The sequence below is a fragment of the Protopterus annectens genome, chromosome 2.part1 (genome assembly GCF_019279795.1).
Source record: "Protopterus annectens isolate FY-2018-M chromosome 2.part1, PAN1.0, whole genome shotgun sequence".
NCBI lineage: Eukaryota > Metazoa > Chordata > Ceratodontiformes > Protopteridae > Protopterus > Protopterus annectens.
The window spans coordinates 326,653,705-326,668,323 of NC_056729.1; the positions used below are offsets into that span (position 1 = coordinate 326,653,705).

General features: G+C 34.9%; 1 protein-coding gene across 1 annotated transcript in view; it reads left to right on the top strand.

The window, feature by feature from the left end:
* The window catches only part of CCKAR (cholecystokinin A receptor), a 1,479,640-nt gene that overhangs the window by 959,829 nt on the left and 505,192 nt on the right, over window positions 1-14,619 (top strand). The window contains exon 3 of the mRNA XM_044062153.1: window positions 14,090-14,351. Coding sequence (XP_043918088.1) covers window positions 14,090-14,351 — 262 coding nt within the window. The remainder of the gene's footprint in view (window positions 1-14,089; window positions 14,352-14,619) is intronic.

Consider the following 14,619-nt stretch of genomic DNA (forward strand, 5'->3'; position numbering starts at 1 on the left):
GGTATCACTTCTGTGTCACTGTTAGACAGAGGCACGGTATACTAACCTCAAAAAAGGGCATAGCAAAATTAATTTAAAATGGGTGGCGAAAGCCAAACACACTCTGGCTAGGCTTATAAATGCCCTAGGGCAGATAGCCTAGTATGAACCTATGAACCTATGAACCTTATAATATGTGTTCATTAAAGATGATGACTTCCAATATTCTACCAATGATTTCCTTTCATTGTCATACAAAATTAACCATACTTTTCATTAACTCAGTCTTCCACTTATGTTATTCACGTTATTAAATATAGCCGCTAAATGATTTAAATGCATCTGATCTAAAATGTACAAATATTTAAAGAAATTCCATTCCTAGTGTATTCTTTCCTGATTCAGTTCTAGTAAATGCTTTAATTTCTCCAGAGCACACCTACATTTTGTCTTTGTACACAGTTTCTTCACAAACCTCTCCTGACTAGATCTATTAATTGACCTATTATCCAGTAAGCATACTATAAACAATTTTCCTGTAGTTTCGGGATTATATTAAATTAGCGAACACTGATTTATCGACCCCATGTAAGCAAAAGCTTTCAATCCTGAGCACTTGGAACACTGATTTTTTTCCCAGGGACAATCTCATCCACAGTGATTCAGACATAATTGTTTAATTCTTATGGAAACTGGTTTGATGTCAGCACATCCACCTCTAATGTACAGTATATATTCCTTTACTTGTTTTGCCAGTCTTAGCACTTAAACCGTTTCTTTTGTGCTCCAAGATTCATGAAGTTGTACTCTTGAAGTAACTACCTTGCTATAAAATAAACACCATCTACAAATATTCATTAAACTAGAATATCTTTGTTAATCTCAGACTAAGGTTTTATGAATTTCACCTCTGTCTTTACAGCCCGAATAGCTAAACCCTTGTATAACATAAATAATTGTGTAATACTAGAAAAACAGTAAATGATTGCCTGAATTTAAACTCGCTGGTTTGAATGGCTGGTAGAGAATGTAAACTACCTTGGAACCAAAAATGCAATGATTTTAACTACCTTGCAGACATAAGAACAAACAACTGTGTCTTGTTGTAGTACATAGGCTATTTTATACAGAATAAATGAATTGCATTTAATACAATAAATATTTTCCGTTAGAAGTGTTTGTGACACTGAGTGGAAGTTTTTATTTGAGTTCTGAATGCTCACTAGCTCTTTGGCTACAAAGCTGAGGTCTGCTAAATGCTCTGTCTATGTGAGAGTACTACATTTATCAGAAATTATATCAGAAATTAAAGTTGTCTAGAATAACATGTTATATCTCTGACAAAGGAAACAGAGAGTTACATCTGCAGGAGCAAAATATTCAATTTATTACAAAAAAATTCATGACTGTATACAAAAACAGAAATCATTTAAGGCTTTACAAACTGCTGACAGATTGCCAGAGCAGTAATCTACTCCTGGAGCAAAACAAAATATAATCAAATATAAATGTAACTTATTATTTTACAGTCAGTTACTACTGGGTTAAATGTGTTCAGAAGTATAGCGGTATGGAGTTTTTTGTATTAGTTATTGACTAGGTAAGCCCACTAAACAAATTTTCCCTTTTTAGGAGTGACCTAGGAGTACTGTCTGATAAAGTGACTTACTCAGAGTCACACAGTAGGCAAACAAATATAGAAGGACTTAAACCCTGTACCCTAGGAACAGTGCGCACCTCATTAACAATTCAGAACTTTAGTCAACTGCACTGTTAGACCTTACGTACCCTCTCATTAAAGATTGTACAATTCCCTCATTTAATTTTATAATCAGCTATGCTTGGCATGTAGTAATTTTATTCTCTATGATGAGCCATACCTGATAGGTACAGTTCCCTGCAAAATTCTTAATGTGTGATTGTGCACACCTCCCTTTAAGGATACTGATTGCATCAACAGAATATAAAGCATTACTTAATAAAGCACCCTTCTGCATAGTTGCTCTGAAGCCATATTGTAGCACATGGTTGTTGACTATTGCACACTCATACTCCCGTATGATTACATTTTCCTTAATTCTGCCTCTGAATGAGCTAGAAGCCGCTGATTACTTTCATAATGCAAGACGTCTAGCATAACCACATTGTTACATTTTTCATTTTAGAGTTCTAACCAGGGCAATCGATGTACTCTAGCATGACCACACTTTTACCTTTTTCAGTTTACAATTTTAACCAGGCAGTCCATATACTAAAATATAATTGGTTCCACATTCCAGTATCCTCTTCCTTAAACACGCATATTCCTACTTTTCATATACTTTTATATACATCCCTAAACTCAGACTACTTTATTTTCCTGCAAGCTCTTACATCCTTCCCTAATTTGTAACTATCTTCTAAGCCCATGTTTAACAAAGTTAAACACTATCATACAAATTACAACTTGTTTATTTTACAAAAATGCTCAGTATCTTCATACCAGTCTACTTTTCCTTTACAGTGCTTAAAAGTGTAACTGTTAATCAGTCTACCCTCATATTTCCATCTTATAACAATGAACACTGATACTTTATCATGTTCTATAATTATAAAATGCACCCTATTATTCTTCTGTCCATATTAATTAAAAAAAGAACAATTTCAGAACACTATTCTCCTTCAACAGGCCACCAAGATTGGCCATGTCATATATTATCCTTTTAATTCTATGCAAGCCATATCATAACCTAGCATATTGTACGAAAGATAAATAAATTATTTCACATCCCAGTCCTTTTCAATTATCCAGCACTAAAACTGTCCTCCTTAAACCTTTTAAACTGTTTACATCACAATATTTTAGCACACACCATACTTGATAAGGCAGATTAACATAATTTCCTCTATGTGCTTCTAAGTTATCTTGTTTCCCTGTTATTCACTTTCCCTCATATTATCCCTTCATCCATACCATTATACCTCATTAAAGTTTTCCTTTTTTCATATTTCCCGAAATATCATCCCCTACCAAAAATATCAAACTTATTTTAACAACAACCATTTCTGTCTATCCTTTAATGCTGCTCTCTTACAGGTTTTCTCCCATTTTAAATTCCTTAGCCTCCTGATGATCACTATGTAAGAGACGTTTTACTTGAATTTATATTGCATTTGTTATCACTATTTTTAACTGTTTGTAGGTAGGAAGGGACTGCTTATTAACAAGCTTTACATTGATTTATATTTTGTTGTTTTACCGTTAGTTTCACTTTGGTTGTGAGAAAGGGATAGGTTTTCGACAGGCAATCTCTAGCCACCGCAAGGGGCTTAGACAGCTATAAATTTACACAGACTGCAGAGAGGAAAATTCTGAGCATATCAAAACAATCCTGTCTTGGTTTGTGATTTGTTGTGGAGTTGACTGGTAAGAGAAGTTTTATTTATTTTTACTATTAAAGGGAGGTGCGACTGCGAGCTATAGTGAGCAGAAGCTTCGTGTGCGACATAAAGAAATTACAACTTCTGTCTGGCTGGTAGAACTTGTATGGTCAGAACAACTTTATTGTATTTTATTATTTAGTTGTATATTGCTGGCATAATTTTTGTCATAGAAGTTGATTTAAGTTCCTTTGAATTCTTTGCTACTTTGTGTAATTTTTTTCCTTTGCAATATTTTATTCAATTAAAGCTGAATATGGATTCCTTAAATGAGTATGCAATTAACAATTTGCTAATGCACAAGTATCTTGTCCAGTGTAATAAATGCTATGCATATTTAAAGGTAACAGCTGATAACACTGGTGATCTTTGTTCCTCGTGTCAAAAGTTGGATGATTTGCTTACCACTGTTAGAAGCAAACCTCGACTTAATGATGATGATTGCACTTGTGCAATTGGCATGGCTTGGAGAACTGTTGTATCATATATTAATGATTGGACTGATGAACTAACTAATGTTAGGCATAGAACAAATAGAACAGATTTAGGAAATGATGCATCTATTTTCTGCAGAGAACATTCAGCCCCTATGAAACATGATGATGCTCCTGAGAACTATAGAATTGTGGATGCAAGTACTCAGCAATCTGAGGATCTGGTTTGTTTAGAAGGAAACAAAAAAAGAAAGAAAGGAAGAAGTTCTCAACAAATAACAAGGAAGAAAAAGAAACTGATTAATGACTGTAAAGGAAAGAGAATACATAGTAAAAAGGATTTGTTATGTAACACACTGGTGACAGGGAATGAAAATATCTGTCTATCAGAAAACCCTCAGTCTACAGAAAAAGGCATCACCTTCCCAATGGAAAAGGTAGACAAAAGAGGCAAGGGGCAGGTGAAAAGGAAGAAATCAAAACTGAACGTGGAAGGATTGAAAAACATTACTTCAAGAAGAAAGAAGAGAAAGACAGATGCTAACTACGTGGCTCAAGCTGTGGATGTACAAAGCCAGCTGGATGAGAATTTAATATGTAATGAAAACAGTGGAATTAATAAGACTAATAGTGATGAAGATCTATCCTTCATAACAATTGATAGAACTGAAATGACTGTATTAGAAGCTGAAGATTCTTCAGAGATGGTCAGCAAAGATATTCTTGTAATTGGAGATTCAGTTATTAGAGGAACTGATACATATATTTGCAGAGATGATAATGAACATCGAGTAGTGCTATACTTGCCAGGAGCAAAAACAGAAGATGTGAAACAAGCCTTGGAATGCCTTAATGTAAGGAAGTATGGATCTGTTTTTATTCATGTTGGTACAAATTATGTCACCAACAAAGATTCTCTGACTGTTAGTCAGGAACTGACAGCCCTCCTAGATAGTATGGCTTGTATTGGTGTTAGGACATATTTTTCACAAATCACCTATAGAAAGGATAGTCAGGTCACTGTGAATTAAAAGATTTTTTGGATAAACACCTACATGGAAAAAATGTCCTGTCTTAAAAAATGGAAATGTATAGAGCATCCAAGCCTTCTTTTGGGCACATGTGTGTTCAGACAGGATGGTGTGCATTTGTCTAGATCAGGGAAGAGAATTTTTGCAGCAGATATGTTGCAATATTTGACAAACACTAGCCAGGAGTTTTGCCAGGTCAAAAATGTAACAGTTCACAGATAGCAACATTTGATGCATCTCTGATGGTTGTTAATGCTGAGCATTAATAATAAAGTGTTTTTATTAGAAAATGTGTTACTTTCAACAAGATTAATGTTGTTATAGTTTGTGAAACATGGTTAAAGAACAATGACTGGAAACCAGTTCTGTCAGGGTATAAATGTTTTTACTGTAACAGACATTCTAACAAAAAATCAGGTGGAGGTGTTATGATAGGCATTAAAGATAGCTATGAGACTTGTGATTATTGCATGTTCAATGATAATACCAATACTATAGACTGTGTAACTGTGACAATAAAGACAACACTGGAACATATAACAATTGCTGGAGTGTACAGACCACCAAAGTCAAGTGCAGATGACCTAGAGGAATTCATACATTTCTTACATGAAACACAGGAGGGAAGAATAATATTAGCTGGGGACTTAAATTTACCAGAAACAGACTAGAATAATATTGATTCAACAACGTTATTAAAGAAATTATTCACAGAGTATATTCAGGAACAACAAATGCTTCAGATTGTAAAAAAACCTACCAGGAGATGGAATATACTAGATATTGTTTGTGTTCCTAAAGAAATTACTGTAACTTCAAGTCAAGTTTTACCAACATTGATGTGCGGTGATCATGGGGTCATAAAGGTTAATTTGTTGCTAGATAAGTCTGCCAAACTGAAATCTAAGCCAATGCACAGAAGGTTAATTACAGATTATAGGGAAGCAAAAAAAGCTGCTATATAAAACTAACTGGAGTGAGGTGTTCAGTGGAAAAACTACAGTTGGAATGTGGAAAGTTTTGAAAGAGAAATTGTTTGAGTGCAAAAAGTTAAAAAAAATTTTAACATCAGGCTTTAGGCATGTAACACCAGGGGGGTATATTTCCCTAAGAACAAGATGCCTCATTAAAGTGAGAGACAAAAAATATAATAAATGGAAGAGAGGTTGAACTACAACTTTGAAAACTGAAATAAATGAGCTGGACAAACAGATTAAGGATAGTGTTAGACATGATCAAGAAAAATTTGAAGAAAATTTATATAAAGATATTGAGCATAATAGGAAACCTTTTTATAAATGCATAAGAGGTGGAAGGAGTAATGATACACAAATTGATAAACTGTGTGCAGATTCTAAAATGTATTCTCAGACACAATAGATTATAGATTTATTTACAAAATCTTATGCAAAACAGTTTGGCTCCACAAAAGGGGTGGTAAGTTGTCCTAGTGACATCCAGGTAACCCCAGATACTGGAATCAAATTAGATTTATATTGAAAAAGAACTGTGCAAACTGGATCCAAACAAAGCGCAGGGAGGAGATGGAATAAGTAACAATGATTTGAGAACACTTAAGCAAGAACTTACACTACCATTACATCTGTTATTCACTAGATCATATAAATATGGGGAGATTCCTCAAGATTGGAGACATGCACTTATTAAACCTGTCTTTAAGGGAAAGTGGAGTAGGACAAACCCAGAATCATATAGACCCTTAAGTCTACTTTCATGTTGTGGAAAAATAATGGAGAAGGTAATACTGGATAAGTTATTGTCAGAACTGGATAGGTTGGGATTTGAAACCATAAATCAGCATGCATATGTTGAAAATATATCTATTATCACCTGTAACATGATGTTCTATAACAATATAATAACAGCTATGAATGAAAAATTGTGCTGTGATGTGATTTATTAAGATTTTAACTTCAGCATTTGACAGGGTCATGCACAAAACACTGATCAATAAATTAGTACAACTAGGTATTGATGTACTGTTGATAAGATGGATAGCTGCATGGCTTACAGATAGGACATGGCAAGTATCACACACCAACTGCATAGGTGAAATCCTTGGTTACAGTCAAGTTGTCCCACAGGGCTCTGTACTAGGCCCTTACTTGTTTAGATTGTATCTTTCAGACCTTACTTTTTCATCTGAGGTGTTCTACAGTCTACATGCTGAAGACCTGAAATTAGGTAAACTGATTACAAGTGTTGCAGATAAGGCATGTCTGCAAAATAATTTGACTAAATTGACCATTTGGGCACAGGAGAATAATATGTTGATAAATACATCAAAAACTAAGCATATGAGATTTGGGAGACATAAACTGAAAGGTGAATATTTAATACAATCCACAGTGATTGAAACTGTAGACTCATTTAAGGACCTGGGTATATGGGTAGATTCAGCTATGAGTTTTTCTAATCATATCAACCAATTGGCTAATGATAGTTATAGAACTATAGGTTGTATAAAAAGATTTAAAAAGTCTAGGAAATCAAACATAATGAAGTCATTGTTTGTTAGTTACATTAGACCCAAACTTGAGTATGGAATAACAATATGGAAACCCTAAAGGAAAACAAGCATGAATAAACTGGAAAGAGTACAGCGGAAATATACTAAGGGCATCCATGGGATGTGAAAATCTAACTTATTATGAAAGACAAAAATATCTGAACTTGTACAGTGTCTTTTACAGATATTTATGAGATCTTATTCAGGTATATAAGGCATTTAGGTACAACTACCTCTGGGAATGTTTGGGGTTATCAAAAAGTACTAGAGAATCGTCAGATAACCTATGTAGAAGATTCTAGAGGAATGAGAAGTGTACTAATTGGTTCTCTGACAGAGTAGCTGATGCTTGGAACAGACTACCAAATTACATTAAAGCAAGTACTAGTTTAGATAATTGTAAGAACAGCCTGGACATTTATTATGGGAACAAGTGTTTTGGCATATTGGCAAGCTAGAAGGGCTTTAATGCCCATGCTTGAAACATTTGTATGTATGTATGTATGTATGTTTCTGAAAATCCAGTTACTTAACTTTTTTATCTTGCATCTTAATGTAGCTCTATGTCCTACTGCCTTGTCTGCTCCTCTCCATACGTCAAATCCACCCATTGTACAGCCTCACAAATATTCTTCTCTTGGTTTCTTAAAGAATTAGTTTTATACATGTTTCCCATTGTCCCTGAAATATTAGATACATTATTTAATGCACATGACATTTAAATCTATACTAAAATTCCATAAGAAAATTATTATAGTGTGAACTATGCATGGCATATTTTGCTTACCTCCAACAGAAGGAAGCTGACAATATAGATACTAACTGCTCTATAATTTCATTACTTTCATGCAAAAGACAATGCCCTGACCAGTACCTCTATGTTTGTGAACATGTAGATACATATATACTTACAGAAATGACTTGGCCAGTCCATATACATTTCTGTGCATGTATACATACAGAAATGATTTGATCAGTCCATGTACATTTCTGCACGTGTGTGTGTGTGTGTGTGTGTGTGTGTGTGTGTGTGTGTGTGTGTGTGTGTGTGTGTGTGTGTGTGTGTGTGTGTGTGTGTGTGTGTGTATATGTGTGTATACATATATATATATATATATATATATATATATATATATATATAGGGTCTATATCACGTTAAAAGTTCGAACGTCATATGGTCGACACCATATGATTGAACTTTTAAAAGTTCAAACATTTCAACGGAGATCTCCATACAGTTTGGAATGGGAAGATTTCCCTTTTCTGCACTGTAGTGTGAGCTCAGAGTTGGTATATTTAAAGAGCGAGGGGTGTGGTGGGCACAGCCTCCCATGTGGGGCTGCAGGGGGGCTTTCTCCCCTGCTTAAACTGTTCAGGTAGGTTTTTTTTCTTTGGTTTATTTTTTTTAATTACATTTTCAAACTTTTAAAAGTTTGATCATATGGTGTCGACCATATGACGTGCGAACTTTTAAAAGTTCGATTATGTAATATATATATATATATATATATATATATATATATATATATATATATATATATATGTTTATATGCATTTGCAGAAATTACATAATCAGTCCATCTACATTTCTACATATGTATACGTAATATACATACAGAAATGCCTGGCCATTCCATCTACATTTCTGCACATTATACCTCTCAACTGCCCAGATTTTCACAGAATGTCCAGATTTTTGCCTCATATTTTTGGTCTCTCCCTCATAAAATTTGTGGTTTTCTAGCAAATTGCTGAGGATTGAATTCCCTAAATAATGACATACATTTGAGTTACAGCCTTAGCATGCATTTCTGAAGGATACAAACACAAATCCCATTAGTCTAGGAACTTTCTAAGTTTATAAGAAAAATGTTTAAAATCTGTTCCTATTTTTATCTTTCTCCCCACATTATTTTAGGATTTGTCCAGATTTCCTGTACTAAGGGGTTGAGGGTACAGTGCACTAGTCCATTTACATCTGTGCACATATGTATACATATATACATACAGAAATGACCTGGACAGTTCTTCTACATTTATGCACATGTATACACATACTTCAGCAGCGTTTTGCTGAATGCCATTTCTGCAACAAATGTATATGGTGTGGTTTAATGTCTATGGTACAGATGGCAGAGCAGTGGAAAGGTTGATGGTGTGCAATGTTGAGACAGGTAAGTGGGTTTGAAGGGGTGAGAGTATTTGCGCATGTGTATGTAAGTTAGGGTTAAGGTTGGGGATACAAGATAGGTGTTGTACTTTTGTGTGCCAGTGCGTGTATTTTAGAGTTAGGGTTAGGGTTAGCTTACAGGATAGATCTAGTGTTGTAAGTGTGTTTGTGACTGTTTGTGTGTCTGACTGTGTCTTGTGACAGGGTTACGGGAAGGTTTTTATAAAGGTAAGGTGTAGTGTTAGGGCTGAGGGAAGGGGTAGCATTGGGATTAAGGCCAGTACCCATTTCAAAATGCTGCCCCTTCCCTCATCCCTAACCCTACACCTTAGCTTCATAAAAACATTTTCATAACACTGCCACTATTCAGACAAATTTGAGGTTAGTGATATGAGGGGTTTTAGTGTTATGGTCAAGAAAGGAAATCGTTTTCCTTTCTCAATATTAATTCATTTGAGAATTTTTGTTTTCCGTATTGTATATGTTTGAACATTTTTTGCTGATGTTTTCAATTCATTATTAAAGTACTTTGATTATACACAATAGAACCATACACACACACACACACACACATATATATATATATATATATATATATATATATATATATATATATATATATATATATACACACACACACACATACATATATATATATATATATATATATATATATATATATATATATATATATATACAGAAATGGTCTGGCCAGTGCATCTACATTTGTGCATATGTAAATGCATATATACATACAGAAAATAACCTGGCAGTCTATCTACATTTATACACATGCATATCCATCCCTCCATCCTCAACTCCTTTTTCCCATTTTGCACATGGGGTCAGGGTGTCACTTCACCAATGACAATCATCTTGAGCCAAGGTTTACACCGCTGGGTAGCTAGCTCTGCCACGATAGTTCATTTCTACCACTCACTTGCACCTACAGCCAGTTTAGAGTGTCCAATTCACTTACTTCATGTTTTTGGAATGTGGGAGGAAACTGGAGCACCCAGAGGAAGGGAGGACATGCAGACTTTGCACAGAAGGTACCCCAGCTGAGAATCCAACCAGAGAACCTCTTGCTGTAAGGTGACTACTCCAACCGCTGCACCACTGCAGCTGCCCATATGTGACCAATCTGCATTCCATATTCAAATATGTGACCAATCTGCATTACATATTTAAGTACATCTACAGCATTTAATACTGCTATTTTATTTATTTTGGTCATTCTGTTTGGAGTTAAGAAAAGTCTATATAAACACTTCCAAGTGAATATACATCAGTAATGAGACCTATGTATACCTAATAGAGCTCAATATCTGAGATGTGTTCTCTTCAGAAATAAGATTACTATGGCCTAGTGTGCTATATTCCCAGAATTTGACATTTAAATTGATATTGTGTACTGTTAAGATAATAATACACACAACAGTTTAGTAACTGACAATTCTATCTACAACACACCAAATCATGCAACACCGAAAACACAGAATGTCTAACTTCCAGATTAGCCCCCCCCCCCCCCCCCCCATGACCTGTGATAGTTCTTGTTTCTCGGTCTAGAGAGGTAGGGAGCTAGGGAGTTTGGGGTTTGTTGTTTTATGCCCTTTGTGGTTTTCAGCAATGTGAGATTCAGTGTTTCAGAGGCAGAATTGCCACTTTCAGTGTAGAAAGCATTGACCTTCAGAAAGTAAACCTCCCTCTAGTTTTGAAAATATGCACCCAACCTGTAATGTTTTGTAAAGGTATAATAAAGCCACCAAATCAAAGAATCACAAAAGTCAACAGCATAGAATCCTTTGGAAAAAAAAGATGCTCAGGCAGCAGTACTTTTAGCAGAACAAGCTCAGTCTTGCCTAGAAAAGGGCTTAATTTCAGAATCATAATGGAAAATAATGCACTTGGAAAGTAAAATAGCAAAAGCTTGCCTAGGAACCAGAATTACCAACCTGTTTCAAGTAAAAGGAAAAACTGTCCCAATTTCTTAGGTCTATTCTAGAAATGCTGGCCTAGAATTCCTTACAAGAGATCATGGTATGTAAAATCTTCTCACCCATGTTTAGAGGATGTGGGCAGAAAAAGTGTTAATCAGTTATTGATTGATTTTATACTAACAGCAAAGACCAGCAGGACCTGTGGCATGAACAAGGCATCAGTGTGCAGCAACATATATTTTTAGGGAAACACATACTTTCAGATAGCATCTTGAAGCTCAGATAACCTTCTAATTTACGTACTAGCTTCTAACTAATACACTTCAAAAACTTACACATGGATTTAAAAGGATGTTTAGTATGAAACACAAAATAAAATTCAAATCCCAAGGAAGGGACTGGGTTCTTTTTAAGGGTTACTGGGAGAAATATAACTGTGAGAAATAAAAGAAGTGGGGGATCCCATAAATGACAGTCAAAAAAGAGCAATGAACATGTGCTGTAGAATAAAGCAGGGCCTTGGGTCAAATTAATGTCACTTGAATTAGTAAAGAAAAAAACGCCCATGATAGACACTAAAAAAACACAGTCTCTTCCATTCCAGAAAATATGACTTGATCGGTCTGCTTCATTGACAATTGCCAGGTCTTTTCTGTATGTAAATATATGTATACGTGTGAACAAATGTAGATACACTGGCCAGGTTATTTCTGTGTGTGTATGTGTGTGTGTGTGTGTGTGTGTGTGTGTGTGTGTGTGTGTGCACACACACACACACACACACACACACACACACACACACACACACACACATAATTGACCTGGCCAGTGTATCTACACTTGTGCACATGTACACACATACATACATACAGAAATGAAACAAGGCCCACTGTGGCCTAACACACTAATACATTTTGTAATATATTTGCCTCATGAATACATCCAGTTCTCTCTTAAACCCCTCAGTATTCTGTGTGTTTTGTCTAGTCTGATATACCATTCTAGTGACTAACCAGCATTTCTTACAATTAATTTTTTGTTTTTGAATTTTAATCTCTGTTTGATTATCTTCGCATGATTCTTGTGTTGACAAAAGCTGGTTTTACTGTAATGTGATCCTGGAATCACAACTTATTCACTGCCAATTCCACAAATACTTTCATTTTTCAAAGTCTCTTCACCATTCTTTTTTCCTTCTCCATGCCATCATCATATACATGTTGTCTCCAGTTACCTTCCTGGACCCCACCACTCTTGGATTCTAGCTGTTACTTCCAAACTCCATCCTATACTTCTGTTCTCTATACTGCTTGGTCAGCTTGTATTCAGAAAAAAAAACTCCATCTGCCCAAGTCTAAACATCTATGATTTTCAACTTGATTTCATATTTTACCACTGTTTAACAGCTTCCAGATTATTTTATAGACCCTTACCCATCAAAGCTATAATGCTGAACCACTGGAAGCTTGATATGTTTGAATATGAATTAAAAAGCTGAGAAATTATTCATTATCCAATTTGTCTTTTCCTCTCCTAATGTCTCCTGTTCTTCTTCCTTCACATGGCTACAAACTCACAGCATAAGGCACCCACAGCACAATTAATATGATGACTAAAGAAGTTTGCTTGGAATCAAGGCCATATTTTCACTACTCAATATAAATTAAATCCCCAGCCTCTTGTAAGTAAGGGTCTCACTGGTACCAACCCACCTGCAAAATAAACTAAAATAAATGGCTGCCATAGCTGAGTGAATAGTTTGTGGAAAAGGCACACACTGTTTTTATTGACTGATACCATTCTGTCAGCATTCAGCTCACATATACCAAGTACAATATCTAATCAATATGACATGTTTTTCAATTGTTTTGTTTATAGCATATTTAAAAAAGGTCTGCAGTTATAAATATATTTTTTATTATATCTTAAAAGATAAACCTAGCAAACTAGAGTTTTCACTGTGTGATACCTTATACCTCCTGTAATAGAGGCCCATGGGATATATACAAATGACCTCTTAAGGGCCTCAGTTGTTCCAGTTATATGACTTCTGAATGTCTATGACATTTTAATTTGTCTTTTTAAGTCTTCGTGGACACATTCAGGCCAAAAAAGCCAAACCCCCTGAATGTGTCCACAAAGACTTAAAAAGAAAAAGTAAAGAGTCATGGAAATTCAGAAGCCATATAGCTGAAACTCCTGATGTCCTTAAGGAGTAATTTGCATATATCCCATGGGCCTCTATTACAGGAGGTTTAAGGTATCACACAGTAAAAACTCAAACTTGGCCTTTTTTTTCTTGTAGTTTTTGGTTTGTCTGTATGACCTTTTTACTCTTTTGTTTTGCTTATTTTATATCTATATATATCTATATCTATATATCTATATATCTATCTATATATATATATATATATATATATATATATATATATATATACACACACACACACATACACACACACTCTCATATATTTCATATAAAAACTGTCATATCTGAATAAGATATTCTTATGTTATTGTATACTTTTACAGATTAAACAATCATTTGTTACTAATGAGAGATCTTTCTTTTAAATCTGCAGGTATTTCTGTGAGTGTCTCGACCTTCAGTCTAGTAGCAATTTCACTGGAGAGATACAGTGCTATTTGCAATCCACTCAAGTCCAGAGTATGGCAGACAAAATCCCATGCTTTGAAAGTCATTGCTGCTACATGGTTTCTATCTTTTACCATCATGTTGCCTTATCCCATCTACAGTCAACTGGTACCCTTCATGAAAACCAGTAATAGCACTGGTAATATGTGCCGCCTCGTCTGGCCAAGTGATGTCATCCAGCAGTCCTGGTAAGTTGTACTTAGTCTTAAATTACTCTTAATCTGTAATCCATATTAATAAAAAAATAAAAAAAATAACATTAAATGTTCTGAGCATAAACAAGATGAATTATTTAATCTTCAAGCATCATGTGGGATGTCAGGTTTACCAAATATCACAATGATATCAAACATGTTTATATATTTGTGAATGAAGATTTAAAAGCACCTGCTGGTATACTGAAATGTTTGGATTCCTCTGTCTGCAATGGTACAGTTCTTAAAGAAGTGTAACAAC